This window comes from Diadema antillarum, unplaced genomic scaffold (genome assembly GCF_040938485.1).
Source record: "Diadema antillarum isolate AM-2024a unplaced genomic scaffold, OU_Dant_1.0 seq00000166_RagTag, whole genome shotgun sequence".
NCBI lineage: Eukaryota > Metazoa > Echinodermata > Echinoidea > Diadematoida > Diadematidae > Diadema > Diadema antillarum.
The window spans coordinates 1865165-1891115 of NW_027271236.1; the positions used below are offsets into that span (position 1 = coordinate 1865165).

At 38.4% G+C, this 25951-nt stretch overlaps 1 protein-coding gene across 1 annotated transcript in view; it reads left to right on the top strand.

The window, feature by feature from the left end:
• LOC139728127 (protein O-linked-mannose beta-1,2-N-acetylglucosaminyltransferase 1-like) overlaps positions 1-25951 on the top strand; it is a 168657-nt gene that overhangs the window by 69424 nt on the left and 73282 nt on the right. The window contains exon 3 of the mRNA XM_071639087.1: positions 6125-6447. Coding sequence (XP_071495188.1) covers positions 6316-6447 — 132 coding nt within the window. The 5' untranslated portion in view covers positions 6125-6315. The remainder of the gene's footprint in view (positions 1-6124; positions 6448-25951) is intronic.

Consider the following 25951-nt stretch of genomic DNA (forward strand, 5'->3'; position numbering starts at 1 on the left):
TAGCTACAGTTTGGATGTATGCACACATCCCAGATCGCCATGGCGAAGAGAGTGATATCAGAGGATGGCATCTGATGCCTTCTCACATCTGTGCTCCACATTCAGTTCAGTTCCACGCTCCCTTCCTCACAGTCCATCAACTTTGGACTTTGCGGGGTGGATTTGGATATTACCGGGAGATTTTGAGAAGGGATTGTTGCAGGCTGGTTAAATCTCCAATTCTGCCACTTTGGCAAGTTTTCCCTTTCAGCAAGTTTTTGAAGTGCACAATTTGTGTTTAAAGTTTGGACTGTGGATATGATGGATTTTGAGGAGTGACTTCCCAGCCAACTTGTTGTTGAAGATTGCACAGTGAGTTGTGTTTACATGCCATCTCCCTCACAATCACATGCCCCATGTTAAGTGATGTATCATTTACGTGTGACTACCTTAGCATAAACATGATGTTCTAGTGACTTGGGGTTTGCCGTTCTGATTGTTTTGATTATGCACACACCTGAACAAGAAGGCTAATGAAGACTGTTTGCTTCATAATGCTGGAGTGAATCGGCGCAGATAGGCCAGACTAGCAGGTAGCACATGTTGCTTGTTGTGGTCTCTGTTTGCAAATATCCTATTCATATACACTGTACAACAGATATAGTGTGGAACTGCATTGAAATCTTATAAATTTCATTTTTTTTTTTGTAAATTGGTCCCTACCATGTTATGTAATACATCTCTAATGATCATGAAATGAGTGCTTAAAGCTCTTATTGAGGTTATTTTTTAAATTATTATTATTGTTTTTACGTGGGAGTTCATACCCACACTGCTTTTTATGCTTCTTTAAAACTGATGATATATTGCTGGAAGGTTCTTTATTAATTTATGGAAAGAATGCAAATAAAAAAGATTATGTTCATGATTGCAATCTGTCACGATAGAAAGAGATGTAGTAGAATTAATCAACATTTCAATAGATTAAATTTTGCTCTTTTATCACCAAAGTTATTTTTGCTGACATTATGAAATGAAATCAGGCTGAAAGATGTCAATATATGTGACCCGCTACAACAAAAAGGTCCTAAAGTCGCGCACGGTCGAAGCCGTGAAAATCGAGTTTGAAGTCAGAGCATTAAAATTGGTCAAAACTTACGATTTTCTGATTTTGATATATTATTGGAGTCTAACATGTCTTCTATCATCTATCGAAATTTTGAAGCAAAATGATCGAAGGAAAGACCAAAAAATAGCGTTTTTCTGAGCCATGTTTTTTGGCGTTTCAACGAAGCAGAAACTCGTTCGAAAATTTGGATTGAGCGCCACAGATAGGTTCCGCCCCTAACAACGACCAGAGTGATCTCATTGGTCAGTTTGCTGCTTGCTGCTAACCGAAGCGTGAAGCTCGCACACTGCCCAGTCGACTGGTGTGTGCGGGCGGGGTGCGCTATGCTCAGCCGCTTCTCACATCCTGGTCACTGATTGGTTGGTGAGGAGACCGCCGACGCTGATGTGCTTGAATGAACACTTCGGGGGTTGCTAGGCCTTACCTTCTATTGTCCAGAGGTGAAAACTGACTTGCGTGTCCCTTGAATCGCGATTGCGTCGAAAGGAAGACTTTTAAGGCGCTTTTCTCGAAACAGTGATTTTCCAGACGTCTCGACATGCTCTCTTTTAAACATCGATACCTCCACAGCTGATTTGTGTTATATATCAATTTAAAGCAGAAAGATTAGGGGATTATATCATGCAATTTTCAAATAATCGACCTCGCCCGTTTTTAGGATGATTTTGTTGTAGCGGGTCACATATCTCTTTAGTCAACTTTTTTTGGCACAATAATCCATCTTCTGTCATTGCCTTCATGAATTTTATTACATCGAGAAGACTTTCAGCAATGCGCAATGATTCTAACTTCAAGTATCAAAGTTCTACTGATCTTCAGTTCTTTTGCCAGATGAATTGTTCTGATGTTTAAGAATGGTTACGACTCATTGACTACCATATCATTTTCTAACTTTTTCATATCCTTGTACTTCATCACCATTCAGACGAATATAAGCAACAAATATGATACCCCACCTAGGGAATTTTGATGCTGCAAGGTGTAGTCATGTTGCCATGGCAACATCAACTCTTTAGGGACAATTCACAGTAGTCCTAGGCCTCATTAAATTGCACTATCACCACCACTTTGCTAGCAGCTCTATTTGTTCATCTGTGTGCAAAATATGAGCATTGTGCACGTAGACGGAAGTGGTTGGAGGAAGATGATGTGGAAGAGGAGGAGAAGGAGGAGGAGGAGGATGAAGAGAGGAGTGATATCACATTGGATGGATGACGGTAATGACCAGAGCACCAATCTGGTATGTGTCAGTAATTTGTGCCGTACCAAATGCTGGAGTGATGCTGGGCAGCATTCTCGCTGCTAAGCTATGTTTTATGCATGGAAATGGGGAAACCTGTGCATACCGCGATGTCATCAACTTCAGGCTACCGTGTTCAAGAGCCATCACTGCATTGTTAGTGTCATGCTGGACACATTTTAGGTGGTCAGTTTTAGCGGTAGCCCCATTCCGTGGATGACCGCTGTGTTTTCCTTTTGCCTTCATTCTGTTTTATTATTCTCTGTTGTCCCTTCTCTCTTTTTGTACTTGAGGAGTTTGCAATTCATATCAATATTTAAACAAACTGAACAGGCTTTTTAGCTGCCGTCGGAGCAAACCCTCGCTGACACAGCTCTTCTTTTCCCCGACACAGCTCTTCTTTTCCCTGCCTCACCAAGCTCTCAAATGATTCATCAATAACGTCAATATTTTCATAACACGGCAGGCAACAGTTCGATTTCAGCCACCAGAGTTGTACTCCGGCACTCCACTCAGCTCCCACTCTGTTCAAAACTTTCTCGCGTCAGGGTCGTGAGATGTCAAGCTTTTTCCCACCTATTTCTCCTTCAGACTTTCTTGTTTATTCAACAGTGTGAGGTTTAATTTGAGACAATTGACCTTTCCGTGCCATTTTCATTACTTTGCCAGTTTACTCAGCATGTATGCATCTCTTTATTTCTATATGCATCTCCTTTAAGAAAAACACTTGTGTGAGAAGATGGGAAAAAAACAAAAACTTGGAATAATGAAGATGTGTTTGGTATGAATACAGTCATGCTCGATGAAAAAACAAAGTCAAGTTATATCACTTCTTCAATTTGATGACTAATTTCACAAAGTGTTTGTCTGCAGTTTTTTCCCACCTGGTTTATTTGAATGCATGAAATGTTTACCAGCGATGAAGAAGAATATGAGAAGATTTGAATTAAAAAATGTTACATCACTTTCCGTAATGGATGTGCAAATATGTTGTACTTCTAAGATTAACTGTGTCTAGTTTGGTTCTATATTGAAGAGAGCTTTTGTGATGTTGTGCTGAAGACTAAATACTGTATACGCTATATATTTCGCGGGGGTTTTATTTTCGCGAATTTCGCGAGTTGGGAGCTATTCGCGAAATTAACAACACGCGAAAATATTACCTTCCAAAATGAATCCCTTGCCTTGATGATACGAACATTTCAGTACTAGAATACCATGTCATGGCTTACCGAACAGACCATGTATTGTACTGGCTAAGCTTGTTTACGTACATATAGCACGTCCACGTCTACTTACGACTACTGTAGAGAGCCAATCCATTATCGCAAGGGGACCACTCGTCAGAAATCTATCGCGATGGACTTAACCACTTCAAAAATTTTGAATTCTAACTTACTAGTTAGCAGAGTTTGGTAAGTTTTTTTTTTTCATGCAGTGTATAACTAGTATCATTCTTATTTGTAAGTAAGTTGAAAATTCACACTTTCTTTGCCACTTCATATTTTCTCTTGTCCCTCAATCGCGAATTTAACCACTCGGGAAAATGTGTGACAGCGGCAATTCGCGAAAATTTATGTACGCGAAAATTATAGCGTATACAGTAGTTACATTTCTTTTTTCATTTGAGTTATGAAACGTTTATCGTTTATGCTGTACATGGATATAAGTGAACTGTATTTATGATCATCATTATGCTGTGTGTGGCCAGTGAAATAGCATGGAGAATGAAATCTGAGACCTAAATGTTACTGGGAAGAGAGCAAAATGAGGCAGAGATATTCAGAGTTTGGATCAAATCTCCTCCTCTGTGAGAGAGAACTTAACACTCCGTGGATTGTTCCCCGTTGGGCTGCTGCCTGACTTTCGTGTTCCATAGTGGATATTGGATTTCAACAAGTTTGCCCTGTAGTAAGAAACTGATGCTTTGATTCAGCTTAACTGATGGAAAGTGAGATTTAAAGATGGAAAAAAAAATGAAGATAATTTCACGATGACATTTACAATGCTGTAACAAAGCAGCCAGCGCGTACAGTGAAGGCATGACAGGGTATTTCTAAAAATGAGTTGGAGAAAGTGGAGCCCATACAATTAAATGCATGACAGAAATCAAATGAACCATAATATTGTTTTCGACTTGGAAAAGAAATGGTATTTCTGAATGTTTCATGAACAAAGGGATATGATTTTAATATCTGTATGACTATGAGTGTGGGAATTAAGAATTACATTAGAATATTTCATATGCTATGTGAAGTAATGCCAGAATCGGATATGATAGAGGGGTATAAAACAGGCAGTATGAAATAAGAAATTTATTGTTCCTACTATGTTTTAACATTCAAACTATTACTCCCAGATGTGCACCAGTGTTTTGAGATCTATACTTTTAGAAAAAATATAATCAACCATGAAATGAGAATTGTATGCATATAAACAATTCTGCCATAAGGAACATTAAATCATGGAGCTATTAAAGTATCTCCATGGTTAAATGGTCTTCTCTGTGCTTTCAAAAGATTCTTGAAAGTGGAACATTCTATACTGAATTCAGAAAGGTAGCAGAGTGGATGGGGGAGGGGGAATAAATTTCTTGTCTTGTAAGGAGGGCATCCACCTCGTCAAACTTATCTGTTTTTAGAGATTTAATCAAATACATTGTGATATGCTGCAGAAGACCGAGAAGAAGGCCTCATTACATCAAGCCTGAACCAAAACAAATAGGATTGGATGCAGAACCTACTCCTGAGCAAGCAATTGATATACTACATGAGCTTAGCTTAATGGAGGATTTTCAGGCGTATGCTGTGGTTGCAGCGTTGGTTGAATATCTCCGCCACTCAAAGGTCCCTTACAAAATTGCTTTTCCACTTCAGACTTGCCGAGCCACAGCTCTTGAAGAGTAGAGCTTTGTCGGCATAAATAATATTCGCAGAGCCAGGAGATACTGGTGTAGGGCACAGATCCAATTTGTGTAATGCACCGTGTTTACGCAATAAAAACCCAGAACAAACTTGTGATGGGATATGTTTGAGTGGTGTTATCATATTGTTTTGAGTTTGGAAATGAGCTACATGGGACCGGCCCTCAACATTATTTGAGAAAAGTTTGGCTGCTGAACAGTCGAAGCAGTAAATATCGCCCTATCAAAATGCGGGGATCATTTGTGCCGGGGCACTGACATTAATTTATAACAAGCAATTTATACCAAGCTTTTATATGTTGTGCCATCCTTTTTTATGTGATTTAGAGATGAATTGGACTGATATTGGTCCAGGGTAAATGCTTGCTGTCCTAGCCTGCTACACTCTCCCTTGTAACACTGACGCTGCCTCCAGAGATGTCGTACCTAGTAAAATATTGCATGCTAGAAGGAAAATTTACTTTGGGAAGTTGTTACAAGTTACATTTATAAAAATATAGCAATAGATTTATAGCAAAAGTTTGAACAGTCATGGCAAGTACACTGTAGTTAAGATATATAGCATCTTTTGATCACAGTCCTTGACTCCTGAAAGGATTATTTCAATTGTTACATTGTGGATTTCCATGTCCAGTCTCTTATGCTCTTGAGTCACAAAGATGCAGGTTCTTTTAGAAACATAGCCTGAGCATGGTGAAATGTCACGAAATGCTTCAAATTTCCTTTAATGTTATAAATGCAAATTTGTGTAGTTTGTTAGAGGTGGTGTTTACCTACAACAGTGTTCTAACTATGTCTTCATTTTGAAATTATTCTGACCACGAAGGTTTATTTTCTTTTCTCCCCTATGCAGAGATGCCACCACTACACTGAAGACTAAAACCTTTCGGGGGAACATTTTCTCCCTCCGCTCATGTCCGGCTCAACCGACGCCCTGACGTTGAGCGGTATCTGAGCTAGAGCTATACAGCCAAAGAACCCCTTCCGTACGGCCCCCGCCAACCTCGTAACCCCATCCCCTGTGTATTGAATCCTTCCCCTGCCATGGACAGTTGGCGTCCCAATCCCAGGGCCCAGCCCTTCGTGCCCAAGCGCCACTTCTCTCCTGGCAACGTGCGGGGCACGTTTACTTACCACCGCACACCGACACGACGCCTCGTCTCCAAGATCTTCCAGGTAGGTTCATCCTGATGACAAGGGTTATGCAGATGATGATGATGATGATGATAATAGTGATGTAGTGCTGGTGGTGATGATGATAATGATGATGATTTAATGAAAATGATAGTAATGCTGATGGTGGTGGTGATGGTGATGATGATAATAATGATGATGATGAGGAGGAGGAGGAGGATGAAAAAAATGAAAAAAATGAAAAAAATAATGATGACCTGATGATGATGATGATGATGATGATGATGATGATGAGGATGACGAGGATGATGAGGATGATGAGGATGATGAGGATGATGAGGATGATGAGGATGATGATGGTGGTGGTGGTTTTGGGGACTATCCTGTTAATGCTGACAATGGTGAAGATAGTAATGATAAACCTTATTGTAAAAATAATCATGATGGCAGTATTGTACATTGATAAACATTTATATCAGTACCTCCCTCTTGCTGTGTTGGAAAAGTTATGAATAAAGTGCTTGATAATGTGGTATTTGATATTAGATGGAAATTTGATGGAAAAGTGAATATGATTTTGTTAGTCAGCTCTGCCCACATGGTATGAGAACAAGTTAGGTTGAGCATGATCTTATGTTGTTCAAGTTGTACGAGCGTGTAAAGATGCAAAAAAAAAAAGAACTATGATAGTGGACATCAAAATGACGCAACAAAACATATGAAGACTTTTTTTTTCACTGTGTTGGTGGTGGTAAAATGATTGCTGTGATTCAGATATTTTTTATGGGAAATGAGATAAGATGAAATGATAATGATGAGAGAAATTATGAGATGAAGAAAATAGCTGACATGATTACAACAATAATGATGATGATAATCAAGATATGGATCACTTGAATGAGGAAAATGGTATGGATGCATCAATAGGCTTTATGTTGGCAGTTGAGGACTGAGATTGTGTCGAGTGCAGATTTCATTCTCAGCCTATAAAATTAAAATGATCACATCACTAACTGGTAAAATCTGATCAAAGTCAATAAGAACCTCATCATCCATTATTGTCCAACCTCAACATCCAAAGAAAATTGGCCTCGTGAGCTGAGCTGTGTCATCAGACCAAAGTTACTAAAATGGTCAGGTTTCAGATTTATGTGTAATGCGATCCGTATTCTGGTAAATGTTCTCATTTTACCATGGAAGATTCTGAACATGAATTAGATGGTCGATGTCACAGGACACACGGTAGTCCCACTACCTGTCATCAGCTACATGTAGAGGTGGGAAGGGAATTCTCTGGTTGCCATGGTAACATTCTGGATGCGGTCCGGCCAGCCCTTGACGAAGCTCGTCAGCCAAATATCAGTGCTTAATTGCTGTCACTCCACAAGATGCCAAGCATAATTTGTAAAGGGATCGTCGGGGGAAATTATGTGCGATGAGGTTGCGAGATAAGTGACGCGTCTGAATTTGGGGAGAGGCGGCGGGCAGTGCCTGAACTGGTAGTATGGCCTGCCTTGTCAGGAGACATTAGGAAAGTCAACATTGATTTGCAGCACTTAGGGAATGTTAGAGGCACACCATTGTGAAGATGCGAAGGAACGTGGGGAAACTAATTCCCATTGAATTAAGGAAGGAGAGAGAGAGAAAGACTGAGGTGAGAGACAAACATACTGCAGGCAGACAGATGGTGAGTCAAACCTATGAGGAGAGGAGAAAAGGGAGAGAGGACAGATGAATGGTAAGAGATTAGAGAGAGAGAGAAAGAAAGAGATAAAGATATATATATAGAGAGAGAGAAAGAGATAAAGAGAGATATATAGAAAGAGAGAGAGAGAGAGAGAAAGAGATAAAGATATATATATATATAGAGAGAGAGAAAGAGAGAGAGAGAGATATATAGAAAGAGAGAGAGAGAGAGATAGAGAGTAAAAGAAAGAAAGACAGAGGGAACTTAAGAGAAAGAAAGAAAAAGAGAGAAAGAAAGATTTATGACTGGCAGAACAATTCAAGTTTTTTCTGACACATGAGACAGAAGTAAAAGATAATTCAAAGTTTCCTAGAAAGACAAATCCACAACGTCGCCTCAAATTGGTTAATTTGTTTCATTAAATATATGAAATATCGTCCGTGGAGTCCATAAAAGGTCAAACACCGTATATTTCCATCAGTTTTCAGAATATGTGCCATTCACAAGTATTTGATGTGCATGTAATATGAGCACTAAGGCGATAGATTTATCATTTGCTTTAAAAAATTTGTATTTAAATGTTAGATAGGCCAATATTAGTCAAGCATTATTCAGATAATTTCCTCTGTGAGGATGTGAAATAGGTAAATGTGGTCAGACGTGGGTCGTGCGATAGAAATATCCAGGTGCATGTTTCTGCTTTTGCTGGAGGCAAGTTGTTGTATGTTGATAGTGTGTTTCCTCTATCTGTTCATTATCTTGAGTTGTTGTTTGTGTGGGATTAAGTAACTCATGAAGTGTTGTTCAGGTTTTCATCAAACGAGTTTCATCAAACAGAGTTTCTTCTGTAAGTGTGAAACCTCTCCTAGTCATGGACAGCACTTTGTCCAGCAGCCGTATCAGTTAACGTTGTGATGTTGAGGGATGTAATATCCCCATGTCATCAGGTGTGAGTTTATTGCTGAAAACCATAGTCCCATCTACTCACTTTAGTAGGTGGAGAAAAATGAGTTGAGGCAGGACAGTCACACTTCAATCAATTTAACAGGCACTGCAGCCAGGCTCATGAATACAAACACAGCTCTTCTGTTTGTGGACAGGAGTCTTTGTCATTCATGCAGGCGATATATATATTTTCCTCTCTCTCTCCCCCTTCCTTTAAACAATACCTGTAATAGATTTGCTACTCCTCCTCGTGCCGAGAGAGGGGCTGCGGAAATTCATTACAGTCAACATGTAATCTACTCTGGCCCAGATTACAGGTCTAACCAGCACAAATTGAGTTTGCCAAATGAGAAAGGCCAACCCCTGCTGTAGCCTGTGGGCGGGTAATGATACCCAGGCAATTGCTGTCTGATTAAACTGCCAATTTCGCTCGCTAATCAGAGTAATTAAAAGATAATGACGAGCACTAGTCGTGCACTGTATCATGAAGCAGCCTCTAGTATTATGTCAAGGTTAATCAATCAGAGTAACGTGATAGAACACACTACAATGCACAGTGTAACAATGTGTGAGCGTTCTCGTCAAACGGTTCGTAGGGTTGGACCTCTCATTCTGATTTTGAAGGTCATCGTTTTCGGCTTTTGACAGGAAATGAAAATACTTTTGAGTGTCGAAAACTAAATGATTCACAACAAGTATGTACATGCAGTTCCATAGGGGGAAAAAATCAGTCCCTTTAGTATTGGGATGCTGTGGGTATTGGGTGTATTTATTCTAACAATTTGGGCCTCAAAGAGTTGTGCATGGGTTCTTGCCTGTTTAACTGTGCATGGGTGAATTTGAATAGTTGGATAGCGTGGACTTGATTGAGGTGTGAGAAAGCTCTTAGCATCTGTACCTTTATTGCCTCCGCCTCTTCACCACTGGCAGTTTGCTTTGTGGTAGAGAAGATGAGAGGGGAAAACCCAAAGTGGTTGGCTCACACCAGCAACAGACTTACAACCTAAGACAAGGTAATATATCCTGTCATTGATATCCCAAACTCCTCGTGAAAACCAGAATAAAGACTTCACGGTGGGATGAGCTTGATTAACTTGTCTTGCAGTTTGATTTACGGGTGTAATTCTGAGTGATTATTGCTGTATATTACGGATAGTATTAGGTAGATACATTCAGGAGTGTATGTAAACCTAATTTATTGTCTTGAAGACTTTTGGGGGTAAGTTTTTTTTTTTTTCAGACATGTAGTGATGAAATGGATAAAAATAATCTCTGCTTCTGAGCTCTTTGTTACTCTATGGTGCATCTACTTTTTGTATCTAATATTCCAGCTTTTATTTTCATTTTTCCTCTTTTTGAAAGGAAATGAATGTGGAAATATATACAGTGTATATATCTTATCATGTACTTGTTTGAGAAAACAAGATATATCAAGAAGTATTTAGTGGCACGACTCTTTTAAAAATAAGTGCATAATACTCCCAAGAGAACTGACATCTTAAAGGGATCTTCTAGTAAACACACAGTGATTGTAGTGGGGTTAAGAAATTATCTGCCTGTTGTCAACACAGAAAGAGATATCTAGGTTAATAAGGCATAACAACAAATGCATGTACGTAGGCCTACCAATCCAATCATTTGTATCTAGAATTAGCACAGAGGGGGTTATTGACCTTTTTATTCAAGTCCATACTCTGTCCAAGAGAAAAATAGAGAGAGGAAAAAAAAGAAGAAAAGAGAGTAAAATTTGGATTAGGCAGCCAGAGGGGACAAGACTTACAAATTGCTTCAGCACCAACAGCGAACCTTTTTTTTTTTTTGGAGAAGAGCTGGGAGAGAGGAACCAAGGAGAGACGAAGAGAAGGTGGTTTAGGGATCAGGCAGGGATGGATAGGTGTGCAGTTTAGTGCATCGTGGCATGAGGTGCAGACTCAAACAATGTCATCCATTCACTGGTTGCCATGGAAACTCCCAGGGTCAGCAAGCAAGCTAACTAGATTGAAAAAAAAAGACTCCATTACCTCACCAGATATATAATATACTATAGATATCAACAATGTACAGTGTAGGCTGAATACATGAAAGCTCATTCAAAATCAAGAGTGATCTATAATGTTGGAAGTAGGATCTTTTTTTTAGCATGAAAGAGGTTTGTGTTCTTCCCTGATCTGATTGCAGTTTTCTAGGGGTTTTTAACATGATTTTTATAAGGACCTTTTCAGTCAGTCCACAGTCAAATCCAGGCTGTGTACCAATTACTTTGGATGTAAATATCATGGACAAAAATTCACTTTCACATTCATATTGATGTACAGCAACTCAAGTGTGTGATACCATCTTTGAACCTTCCACTGGAATGATGGGGCACTAATTACTCCCATCAAGCCAGCTTCTACCATATCAACTTCAGACTCCTCATTCCAGTAATCAATTGATCACCGGTCCTGGTAACCGAATACCTCAACCCTTAATACATCTTGATCCTGCGGCAGTTATAAACTCTTTCCACTCGGTTCTAGCTTTATGTCTCTACTCTATGTGCCTTCGTCCCCCGTCTCTCTCTTGCCGTGCCAACCGTTCACGTTTGGGGGGAGTGACAAACACGGCTTCTTGGATTTCATTTGTCGGTGTGGTCGGTCTGTGAGGAGAAAACGCTCCCTCTTTCTGGAGAGGAGGTTAAGATGAAAGGGACTCGTTCAGGTTTCAGCAGCAGATTGAGGGCGCCGCGTCGGTGGTTTTGAGGGGGGCAATGCACTCGCTTTACGAGAACCTCCGCCGCAAGGTCGACCAATACTGAATAAGTACATCCTTGATTTGGTGGAAAGGTACATGGCTGTAACTCTGTAATTCCATCAGCCATGGCATAGCGTAATATATCCATATTCTCAAATTTTATTTTGACTCTGCAATGCCAGTCTGTCTTTATTGCTATATATTTTTTTTCCTTGTAGGAATAGCAATGTGAGGGTCAGTAAGTTTTCAAGCTGTTAAAATGTGCTGCATGAGGAATACTTGGTGTTTGTTTGTTTGTTTGTTTGTTTGTTTAAATTTGTTTGTTCATTTGTTTGTTTGCTTGTTTTGTCACTACCTGCACCATAAGTCTTCTCACTGACCTTGATGATTTAAGATTATTCAATGTTCATTATGTCAATAGAAACTGTTGAATGATATCATCTATATAGGAATTTCAGCCAGATCAGTGGTATTTCTCCTATTCTGTTTCACCCACTCCTGGCCCCATTCGCACTGTATTCCCTTAAAAATAGATCACGAATGATCTGTTCAGGTAAGAATCGTACATGCACATACAACATAAAGCCCTGCAGTAGGAAGAGACTTCAAGCTTTGATTATGCATTGACTCTAGGCCGTTTGTCTCTCCAAAGCGTCAATTTGCACTAATTTTGTATGGTCAGCTGAACTTTAATTTAGGTTTTATACTCTAATGACTTGAGGTTTATGCAAAGCAATGACCACTAAACAAGTTTCCAGTGTAAGCTCTTATTATCAGTATGCACATAATTGTGGAGCCTGATGTAAGCTATTGCCAGCCACTCCTCACACTCAATTGTCGGTCATGTGAAATTATTTGATGAGACGTATGTATGATTTGTATTAATGCAATTTACATTATAAGACATGCCACTTGTTAAAACGTGTTTAATAACTTGTGTTTTATGATGTTGATACAGAACAACCCATTTTTGGGGGAAAAATTCACTCTCCCCCTTCTTCCCACCCCCCATAAAAAGATATGAAAATGAAATTTCTTTTGTCAAAGGCAACTTCTAGTAACATAATTCCAGTTGAGGGTAAGACAAGATGAAATATAAACAGCCAAATTTTGAATAGTCTTAGTATGCAATATAAGTTTGTAACTACAACCGAAACTATGAAATCCTAAAAACTGGAGTTGGGTGTATTCTGTACTCTAAATTAAGAAAGATATCAGATGTCAGGGGATAGATTTCTTTTGATTACACACCGTACAGACCAAAATCAATGAATTTCATCGACACCTGCATGCTTGTTTGAAGAGAAAATGACAAGTTCTGTGATGTATTGATCAGACTAACAGCAGCCTATGACAAGATCCATTGATTCCTGTCAACCAGAGATATTTACTCAAGTATTGGTTCATTTTTTTTCCGTCTCATCTCATGCTTTCAATTCTGAAAAACAAATTAAAGGCATAATTTACCATTGACAGATGAAACAAAAAACCTGGCATTAGTGCTTTAAAATAGTTCCAGAATGTGAGTTTTGGATAGAAACAACCACTGTAAAAATTTGAATCTGTATATAATCAATGTTAAATATTGTTAGATACACAAAATATGGACAATAGTTATAATAAAAATGTTACCAGACTAAACTGTCTACTGTTATGGTTGGATAAGAAAAATACTGATATTTCCTTATATTTAAGGCTTTATTGCGAAAATCTTATATGGTAGGATGTTTTGTGATAGAAGAGACCTACACATCATATATGCATCAAATGTGATTATCTTGAATGTTTTTTTACATCACTGTTCCCAAAGGTAAATAAGACCTTTAACATTCTGAATTAAAAGGCTAGTGGAATAAGCTGCCCCAAAATATTTTCTCCCATGGTGTCAAAATTTTAACTTTTTTTTAATTTATTATTTTTTTTTACTGCAGTTCTTGTCTAAAATTCATTATAGTATTATATGTATAACTCATAAATCAACTCTATGAGGTAATTTTAACCAATTTGTCACAATGTGGAGGTAATTTGATGCTGTTTTGGAGGATGCAGTATTCAAGCCCAAAATCATGCTACTACTTGGCAGGTGCATCCCAAATGTTATCTATAGTTTCATGTCTCTTTCTCTCTGTCCAACATGAGCATTTGCAAGTCTGTTAAATGATGTCCAATATCCCTTGCAATGCAATCCGTGTAGCTCAGTGGGAAGGGGGGGGGGGGAGGAGGAGGTGCCATGATGCCCAACCCCACCCTATCCCACCACCACCACCACCAACTCCACTACCCTTCCCTGACCCCACCACTACCCCACTCTACCACCACACTCCACCACGATCACCAAGGCTATGAGAATATGAGGAGACCTTTGCTTTGAAGAGTGTGTTCCTGTTCCTGCTCCATACTTCCTCAACCTCTTGACATATTCCCAGAGGAGAAACTCAGATATAGTGATGCCAGGAAGTCAGAAAGGCGAGATCTTCACACGCTGTGTTCATTTCATGACATCACTTCCTGTGATGAACAACACTGAAATGAAAATTTTCTGAAATAGCATCACTTGTGGAAGAAAAATTCCCACTACATGTTCCAGCAAACTGGTAAAATGATTAAAAAAATTGCAACAGTGAAGGTTTCATGTAGCCCCCCCCCCCAAAAAAAAAAAAACCGACAAAAAACCCCCAAAACAACAACAGCAGCAGCAGCAACAACAACAATGACAGCAACAACGACAACATTGTGTGGAGTTTCAAAATTTGTCAGAGTGTGAACATGGAAAATAGTTGTGTACAGGCCTGGATAGTACATTACTTTCATTGAAGGAAGTTTTGTCAAGGGTAGGAGGTGATGTTCATCAGTCATCACAGAATGAGCTTCAAATGAAAAATTTTCTCCTCGAGTTCATGAAAGGATGTTCACCTGTGAGGCAGTGTTATGCCAGCGGGTGGAGCTTTACCATGACAATATGGACAAGATCAAGAAAAAGATGGCATAAAGAAAAAAAAAATATTGATCAGCGCAAAGGCCAACTGTAGTTGTAATTATGACAAACCTGTCGCAAGCATGGTCAATGAACCACAAGTATCCAAAATTCAGAGTCAATAACTTTCGGAGATCTGTTGCCGTGGTTACCACTCTCAGGAATCAATTTTGCATTCCTCCTCCGCGAAAGATGCCAGAAGTAGAGACGTTTCTTCTCACCGCTTTTGGTTTTTCAGATTATTGTCACTCATATTGGATTAGTGATGGAAATATTGTCGAAATCTGTCAAAAGATGAAAACAAGAGGCTTAGTATAAGATGTCCACAAGGCATGAAAGCCCCGGGATGCCTTTAAAATGAGGTGTTGTGTAGAGATGCTGGTATCATCCTTCAGTCGGAGAGGAGAAATCTATAATACTACCTGACTGAGATGTGAGTAAGCTTCTCGCTCGGCACTCAGAAACTCATTTACTTTTTTTTTCCTGCGCCAAATGAATCCGAGCCTATGGTAGGAGGAAGAGGAAAATGATTTTCTTTGGGTGAGAAAGATGACAGTATTCTCCGGAGTAGAGGCCTACGTGTATAGAATATTCATGGCAGGAGCAAGGAGAATCTCTCGATGCATAATTCAACAAATGGTTTGTTGCATGGCATGGCAGGCGATGCACTCGTTAGTATAGAGGAGAACAATCTACCTCTCTCTCTCTCTCTCTCTCTCTCTTTCTTTCTCTCTGTCTTCCGTATACATATATATAGTTTTTCATATGATAGATGGATGTCATTATACTGTAAAGCATGAAATTTTCGTAGCATGAAATTTTTGCAAAATCGAGCTAATGACCCATTTTTTTTTTTTTTTTTTGTGAGTTGCCACTGGCATTTCACATGCATATCTGATTTTGCGAATCTTGGCTTTTGCAAAATTCATGAAATTAAAATCTACATGAAAATTTCTGGTTTTACAGTATATGAATGAGAATTTCAACTAGAGATTTACTCTGAAAAAAAGGGGGTTTAGAAGTATACCTTTGCATGGAGATGTATATGCTGATATACATTTATGCTTGCAAACTTGATAACTTAATCTTACTTGATTTTGTTGAAAACTCTTAACAATGCATTATTGATAAGGAATGATTGAGTATAATTTATTTTTAGCATACTATTCACAAAGTACTGTACGCAAATGTTGCTATTTTCACACTGAGCGGCTCAAAAACATACTGTATACGCCATATATTTCACGAGCCTAAATTTTCGCGAATCGGAACTTCCCGACGATTTCATGAGTGGTTAAATTCACAATCGTTGAGTCCTGTACTGAATGGAGAAATGTATACGCGTATGTCACATTCATAGCTTAATTTGAGTCAATATTTTCGCGTGTCTTTAATTTCGTGAATAGCACCTGACTCGCGAAATTCATGAAAATAAAAACCTCGCAAAATATTTAACGTATACAGTATTTACAGGTTCTTATTCATGCTACCCAATTGCCTGAAGGTTCGTTTCTGCCAGTGGACGCACACACACTCAAAATCACAATTAGTTTTTGTATTTCCATGTGTATGAATGAATGTATATTTACTAATTTACAGTGCATCATGCATGTACTGATGTATGCACATCCTGCTTCAATGACACAAGTATGTATACACTTTTGATTACAGAATACAAACAAATGATCCATGCAAACATATGGCCTGCACAGAAGCCACTAGCTTACATGCACACGTAGATAGTATTGATCAGTAGATGAAACTCACAATTCAGTCCGTTCAATGTGTTTTGAGAATTGTGAAGATATTTTCGCAGGTTTTAGAATTTGTGCTAGTCAAAAATAGTGCAAAATCTGTGAAAATTGACTTATTGCAAATATTCTGTGCATATAGTGTACATGAAAATATAACAATGGTAAGGATGGATTAAAATCTGTGGCACTTCTCTTATACCACCAGTCCTTGCTTTCTTCCTAAATGACAGATGAAAATGGTTACGCTGTTTCGGAATAGCCCAAGTCAATGTGTAGCTCACACTACCAAAGTGGCACCAACTGTGAGGAGTAAGAACATCTAATGGATTCATTTTTATTACCATGAACCCATACTGTCCTCAAATGGTCTTTTGGCAAAAAGTTTCCTTTGAAAAAAAAAAAGGCAGTGTTACTTTGGCAGCATTAATGTAATGCTATTTCTACTTCATAAGCTGTTGTCAAAATCTCTGTAGTGTTTTATGTTAAGTGTTTTTTTTTGTTAGTATTCTGAATAGTACAGGATCAAATTCAGCAACTAATGATAGTATCCTATTAAAGCTTGATTATTCTGTTATATAGATCTACATAGGAAAGTTATAATTCCGATTTAGAATTATAGCCCACTTTTGTCCAAGACTGCCAAGGATTAATTATTGTTCCCTACCCAGGATGACTTATAAATCAGGACATTATACATCAGCTCCATTTTGTTCAAACTAAACAAAAAAAAAAAGTTTGATCAAGAACAAATTGAAAGACATGATGGACAGGCATATATAGCCATTGATTTTTTAACATCCCTTGGTAAATAAAATCTGTTCTTTGATATGAATAACAGCTCATATTTTAAGCAATAGCATCAAATACCATCTACACTTTCTCCAAAAAATTATGAAGAGGCATTTTTTTACTGAGGTAATTGCTGTATTGACAACTATGTCCAAACATATATCTTTCAGTTAAAGGATGTCAGTCTGAGTCAAAAATCCCCAGCTGGAGCTGTGTAAAATACTTTAATATAAAAGTGGGTATTGCTTGTTAAACAAGTGGGGCTCCTACAGGGAATAATTGGATATTTTGTATTGTAAAATGACAGACGAGATGCAGACCCGTTTGAGAGGGGTGTAGAAGATGGAACTAAAGACCTTCTTGCTTCCTGGATGCGATATTTGTGATGTCATCCTTCTTCTCTCACTTTATTCAGTTTTCACACCACTCAGGAAACTTGCCTCAATGTTCTTCTGCCCATCTCATATTTCCCCATCTTGTCAAATTAAAGGTGACGACAGCTCATAATTGGGTCTCAAGTTCCCATCTTCGTTGTTAGTGACGTAGAAGCAAAGAAATGAACATCCTGTGGAGTTCGTTAACCTCCCAACCCTACAAATTACTTTCATGTTTCCCATCAATCATCTCTTAAGATATTTTTCCCCCACTAAAATTTGGTAGAGGTCAAAGGTCAAATTAAATCTCTGAAGTCCGAGGCCAGATCTATGATTCCCTCCAATCTCCTCCCAGTATCTCGTTCAGTCAAATTGTCATTATTTTCATGATGGAATTGGGGTAGAATATCTCCTCCCTGCCCCGCTTGGCACTTGTCAATGTCGTCGAGTGCTCATTAACAGTGCTCTCTTTTCCGCTTTGTGAGCTCTGAGAGGGCTCCCTCGAGGTCTGCCCACAGAGTCATTAGCTCATTGAGACGCATCATTAGGCATGATGGGTCCGACCAGTGATGGTGATACACAAAGCTACTGATCAAAAAAAGTGGCTTGCTAGTCTTCTTTACTAAACCTTTTATAATACCAACATTATAATACCCTCAATATTTCATGTCATTATGGAATCAGAAGATAGGATTTAGCTACTGACATATTAGTTAGTCAAATTTCATATTTTTAGAGCACCTTGAATCCTTCTGGTGATCTATCATGTTTGAAGAAAATGTAAGATTTGTAGAAAACAACTGTTTTCAAGGCTAGTGTTCTGATTCCCTCCACTTGACATAAAGAAATAGAAAAGTAATTGAAACCTGCCCCCGTGTCATCATTCAGTGTGTCTGGACTTGTGCCACTGCAATGAATAAAGTAGTTTCATCGCATCAAACACACAGACCAAATAATAAATTATGATACAAAACTCAAGAGATATATTCAACTAGAAGGCTGTCTCTGTACTTAATCATGTGAACATTATGATGCCAGGCTAAAAGAAGATGTTAGTTCTTGAGTTATTGATATTTCAACAAATGTTGCTTCTGGGCAAACACATCATCAATATGTGGGATAAAAATGGAAAGCGGAGAAGCAGCAAACTCACTTGTTTAATTTTGTAACATCCTCTCCCTCACTCAAACAATTACGGTAATTTGAAGGAGTGGGAGTACAAAGTATTCGCCCTACAGACGTCAAGGCACGCCAAAGTGTGTAAGAAGACCTTGCATTATTATAGAATGTTTCTGTGGTAATGAAATAAAGTTTCAATATCAGTATCATCTTTGAAACCAATTTCAAATGCACTGGATGTACACCCACATGCAATAAATTCATGTTATTAGGAGTTAATCTTTTTTCCCTTCTACATGAAAGAGTAGACGGCTATCCCAATTTAAACTGGATATTAGGAATGTTACAATTGATTATAAGTCTGATGGTGAAAACAGCTAAAATGATAACATGCTCTTATAAGATTATTGATTGAAAAGATATAGAAACTGTCTTCTTTATCTTTAATTTTGATTGCAAATACTGTGGACCTTTTAATTAATTCCTTCTCTGAGCTGTCAGTGCTTACACAGCAGATTGATGAGAGTGCTTGTCTTCATTCTATTTAACTGTGCTGCACTTCTTCAAGATTTTTTTCTTTTTGCTAATAATTTCGTCCATATATATCCTAGCCTGCAGGTCTGTATGATTTCTGTCAATGATAGCCCTACTCATACTCACCTGACATGAACATATTGATCTACTTGTCACATAAGGTTGTGGAAATGTGTAGAATTTTGTTTTTAATAGTATCACTCATTTTCTCCTCCATGTAACCCTCAGGTGTAGATCTGTCTATTGAATTGAATACAGTGCGTATTCCTTTCTGTATTTCTAGGTGACAGTCATGCTTCTCTTTCCACCCTTAGAGGAAAGGGCAGGAGAAATATCGCTCCCCACAGAGAGATGATGTTTATGCCTCGGCTAGAACCCACGAGAGTCATTTAGGATGAGTGACCTGTTAATGTGTGACTCTGTAGTATCAGTCACGACATTTGATCCCTGGGTTGAACTGAAAAGCTGTCATTAGAAAGGATTCATGCTTTTGATTGTTTCATGAGGCTGAACATATTGTATGGGATGGTGAAAGGAAAAAAAAATTATAAGTTTAAATCAAATGTTTCGAAATTAATCTCTTGCTCAAAAGATTATTTACCTTGAGATGAATTTATCACCAATTCTTCATTTTGGCAACATATTTGAGAAGCTTAAATTTCCTATTTCCGTATCAATTAGGCACATTTCAAAGTTTATTACTGACTTTGTGCAGGTATAATGAATCCCCCAGAAATTGATGGGTTGAGACATACAGCCTTCTGTCAGGCGGTAAGATTGAGAGTAGATTTCTAATCCTGACACAACCCCAAAATAAGCTCTCTGATTTTATCCAGAGTGAAAGTATACGGTATGCTGCAATCGGTTATTGATGTATTGATAATATTTTGTTCATGACTAAATGATTAAAAAAGAAAAGAAAAACTGAACAAACTAGTAATTGTTTTGTATTTATATGTCCACAGACTAATCATGTAGGCGTACATTTGGATGCATTAATGCTAAGTGCCAACCTTGTGCCTATTAATGAAAGTACAAAATGTTCAGAACTCACATGAATTCCATCAAACATTTGCAATAACTGTAGTTGATACCCAAAATTGATAGCAGGATCAGTCCACATAAGATGTATCCACGCCACCTCCCTCTTTTAGTGGAAATTGATGGAACAATTAAGATTGGTGGAGTGGGAGTATGTTTTGTGAAATGTGATTATGATACTCCTAAACTGCATTAAACGGATGCATGAAACACTGATGGGTGAGTTTTAGCCATCATTTGTGGCTGATTATTGGCAGTAATATTGATGTCATTTTAAATTCTTTCTACCAGCAGTGATTTCACTGAGAGAAGTTATCATCCCATAAACAGCAATTTTCCTGTCGATAGTTTCTCTCCCGCAGTCGGCGGGGCCCCAGCGGAAGAGAAATAAGTAGTCGTGTTTGTATTTCAAAATTTGCAGTCATTTTGGAGGGCTATGTCAATGGTGAAGGGTAATAAAAATCAATTCAGCATGAGCATTGGCTTTGTATACTAAAGTGCAAAATAGTTCAAGGCATGCTATGTCAAAGTGAAAAAGATATTGATCAACACCTAAATGCATGCTCTTTCAAAGTGAAATTTATAGTTTACACACATACACACACACACATACACACACATGCCATCACATTGACAATATATGTGGAATTTTGTTCTTTCGTGCTGCTAAGAATATTTGTGATATTAGTGAATATACAGAGCTATTGCCATGTCTGAATTGACTTGTGCTTGACATGTGTTGCCGAAATTTCATGAATACTAATAGAGCTTTGAAAAGATGGTTTTTAAATCTATAGGCATCCAAAATGCATGTCATTGCTTACAAAACACGTACCCTATGAAAAAAATGGTATTGTATTATTGCCTTCCTTGAAATCAGAGGGAGTGTTTCTGTTGAAACAGAGGGAAGCAGACCAGTTTTAGAGGCCAGTCTCTAGTAAAGGGTTTGCATTGTTTGGATTATATACGCTTGATGAACAAATATAGGGTACTTGTTGGATGAGAATGGATGGATTTATACCACTATGATATGCAGTGACTCATCCCTAGTATATGTAGCATTTGCCTCACAGAGAGAAAGAGAGAGAGGGAGAGTCTTTTATTTTTATGGCTACTTTTACCCGATGCCTGGACTCGATGTCTGAATGCCCAGAGCTCTGGCAGCAATCAATGTCATGAGTTACAACCGCCTATTAATTTCCTGTCAACTGAAACTCTGGCAAATTTAATTGCTGTTAATTATTCATAGACCATTTGATTGGTATAATAGATGCAGAGGTATATAAGACCATTTGTACCATGAGTAAAACACTGGGAATGATACTCACCCTCTTACTACGGCTTATATCACAGAAAGATCTTTGTTTATTCCTTCTGTGTACAGTGGCAATGTACAGTGTGTGCTGTATTCTCAGTATTAGTTAAAAAACAGCAGATAGCAATTTTTTTCTGAACATTGTAAAGATTTAGGCTTAAATGATACCATTAACCCATTGAGGACAGGCTGATTTTGCTACAACAGGCATTTCCCATAGACACTTTCCTGAGTATACTCTGGACTCATCCACAAGGGGTTAATATCAGGGCTGTGAAAAAGTATTAAAAACAGAGAAATTTTTCAGCATTTAGATAGTTCCATTCATTTAGAAGTACAAGAAGACTTGAATTATAGGAGCTCGTAGTTTCAAACTGGCATTTGAGTCTGGAAGACAGACTAGCTCTTTGTAGCTTGAAATGATATTAAGTCACGTGGTGAATTGTATATTGTCATATTCTAGCCAAGGTGCAAATGCTGCATTTTGTAAGTTCATTAAAGATTGTTGAGGTGACTAGGGAATGCTTTTAGAATTAAAGTACACTTTGTAGTGCAACTACCTTTAAAACATACAAATATAACTTCTTTTTTTCATTGGAATGTACCTTCTGCCATTTAGCGCCTCAGTGAATTAAAGTTTTATGGAATAGTGGCCCATTTGATCCTTATAAACCAAATGTTATACATTTACTTATAATAGGGGAAATTAATGTAGATTTTGCAGTGTAGGTTTGCAATAAACCATAACTCTAACACTACTCTGCTTGATAGAAGGCAACGCAATACAAACACAGATATGGAGCCAATGTGGGTGGGATTATCAAAGGATTAGGATTGAGAGTTAGATGACAGGAAGATTAATACCAAGGTCAAATCAAATGGAATACCAATCGCCCTCGGGATAGTTGCTGAGGATACACATTTGATTAGTAAAGGAAAAGAATATAATTTGTATATGTATTGGATATTTACTGTGATAGGGATGCCACATTTAAAAAGCTTAAAAAAACCAAACTACTAGCTGTTGCTTCGTCCAATCTCAATGTTATTTTTCTGTGCTTTATTGTAGCTTGTGTAAATGAAAACAAGAATTCAATAAAAGATTTGATTGATTTCAATTCTTCCCCAGCAAATTTGTTAAATGTTAGTCTAAAGCTATTACACACTTTTCATGATTGTGACATTTTCTTGACAAATATATGAATGTAAGATCATGCGAAAACAGAAAATTATTCGAATTCTTTTTTATGCACACTTTTGCAGCAGATATTACTTTTAGTGGAATTTGGGAATGAATTGAAATGACAGGATCTTAGCTAAATTGTAAATTTTATTTTGGTGAAAGTGGATTTGGCTGAATTTCACAGAGTACAATAAGTGAAACACTGATGTGGTTTATAAGCTCTGTTGTGGTTTCTCAAAATGAGTAAAGTAACTGTAGGAAAGATAATGGAAGACAAATAAAACCCAACCAATCTTGCAGGAATGTGATATATATCACGTGAACATGATGCAATTTTTTGAGAACAGAATTTTAGTTGAAGTGATGATCCAGGGTGGTCCATGAGGGGTTTGGGCATGTGGCTGCAACATGCCCAAATTCTTGTGCAACATCCTCAAAAACCAGCAACATGCTATGCAACATCCTCCAGGATGGCAACAAGCTCAAAATAAAATGTATACGAACATGTGAAAAACATATGTGCAAAACTTGAGAAACATCAGACTACAATTTGTACTCAAATTTGTGTGTAAAACATGAGACAGAAAATCGAATGTAAGCAGCACAACGGGTAAGAAGTTCCAAAATATTGCACTCTTGTGATGTGCTCGTGCACATACAATTTTCACAATATTCTCATATTGAGAGCTTGCAACATGCTCAAATTTCAAGTTGTGGACCACCCTGTGTTGTGTAACAGAAAAAAAAAAAGATACCACCACACTACAAAGGCACATAAACTAAATGTTTCTTGACATTTAACATACTAGAGCTGTGAAGTAGCTCAAAACCCCATAAATATCATGTTTCATCATTTCTCCATTATGCACACCCTCTTGCTCTATTCCCCGTTCTCAGACACAGTCTACTAAAATGACATGGAGAGCAAAGTTATTGTTAGATGCCTGAGATCAGACTGGCACTGATGAAGTACATTCTCTGTATACAGTATAAGCGGTGCTTCTCAGGATGGTTCTGCAAATTGTTGAGTGGAACAGAGCTTTAATTCGGTTGCGAAAGAGATGCAATTTCCTCCCAAGAAGGAAATGATTGAGGACAAGAAAGGACTCTTTTCATTTGTAGCACTCTTGGAAAGGAAAAGGGCATCTGATGTCTGGAATGCCTTTTTTTTTTGTAATGGGGAGGGGGGGGGGGGGGGGGAGAGGGAGGGGGTAAAATGGGAGGGAAAGAAATCACGTGTAGCATAGCCCAGAATGTTTGATGTTCTCTCTATGCAGTTGCAATGTCGCAAGTTCAATGTTAGATTTGAGTAAGAATGCAGTAGTCGTGTTTGCAGAGACTTAGGAAATTCACACAAAGTTTCACCTGTTGAGTGAAATGGCTAGAATTTAGTCCGGGATTATGTTGCCCGGTAACAAGGATGAAAAAGTCTTGAATTTTTGTGTACTCTGTTTCACTCTCCTTTACCCTTGATCTCTCTCTCTCCTTTCCACATGCCTTCCTCCTATTTCAAATAAGCCCTTTTTACACTTGTGTTTTTAACCCCGTACTTTCTCTGACCCAGGACTATCGTTACTCCCGTACCAATTTTTTCAGCTTTTTACACTCGCCAATAAATCCCGTACTAAGCTCTTGTCCTGGGCTAAGGAGAAAATTGACCTTTTTACACTCGTATTTCTTAGTCCCGTACTTTCCAAACCACATGAATATTCATGATTACGCTGTGCACTGTACAAGTACACGCACACACCGGCAGCACTTGATTACCTCGTTTCTGATTGGTCAGTGGGGGGTCAGACTTCGTCTCCGTTGCTTAGCCCCGGATTATTTTTTCGTTCTGTTTACACTTGCTTGCTTGGCACCGCAATTGCGGGGTTAGCACCACATAATTGCGGTGCTAACCCTGCTTTCTTGCAGGGCCAGATAGTACAGGATTATCGGTGGGGCTAGCCCACTTGGGCAAAAACAAGTGTAAACAGAAAGTGGGCTAAGGAAAGTCCCGTACCAACGGTGGGGCTAAGGCCCCCCCTTAGCCCCACCGTTGGTACGGGACTAAGCAAAAATTTGCAAGTGTAAAAAGCCCTATACTGAACTTTTCACCTTTCCTGAGACGAAAGCTTCATGGCCTTCATCAAGAAAGTCAGTCAAAGAGTCAAAAGGCTTAGGCCTACCAGTTTGACGTAAACATAAGGAAAATTTGCCTGTTTTGTAAAACATTTTCATGCTTTTTGGAGGTAAATCTGTTGCTTCTGTTTGTTTAATTCCTCACAGATGATGTGAAATGTCATTGAATAGGGATCAGGTAAATCTTAACTGAAGCTTATATATCACAAATGAAAACTTATCCTCCAAATCCCAATATAGGCTTACTACAATACTAGCAACATAATCTTATGAATAGGCTACCTATTGCATCATATTGGCCTTTTCAGAAATACCATTTCCGTTGTATGCTGGGGTTGAGTTTGTTGTGCATTATTGTCCCCGCCGAACGAGTTCGAGCAGGGGACTATGAAACGGGCTCCGTACGTGTGTGTGTCCGTGTGTCCGTCCGTGTGTCCGTCCGTCCGTCCGTCCGTCCGTGTGTCCGTGTGTGCGTCCGTGTGTGATCAAAATCTTCAATTTGCTACTTCTCTGTCATTTATGAGCCAATTTTGATTCTGTTTGCTTTATATGATAGCACTACATGGGAGCTTTGAAACTTCTACACAGAATTTCAGTCGTGACCTTTGACCTTGACCTTTGACCTATATTGTACATTTTGCTACAAAATGCTACTCCTTCGCCATTTCTAACCCGATTTCGATTCCGTTTGCTTTATGTGATGGCACTAGGTGAGGGCTTCAAAACTTCTACACAGAATTTTGACCTTTGACTTCTTTGACCTTTGACCTTGATTTTTGACCTGTATTGTACATTTTGCTACAAAATGCTACTCCTTCGCCATTTCTAACCCGATTTCGATTCCGTTTGCTTTATGTGATGGCACTAGGTGAGGGCTTCAAAACTTCTACACAGAATTTTGACCTTTGACTTCTTTGACCTTTGACCTTGATTTTTTGACCTATATTGTACATTTTGCTACAAAATGCTACTCC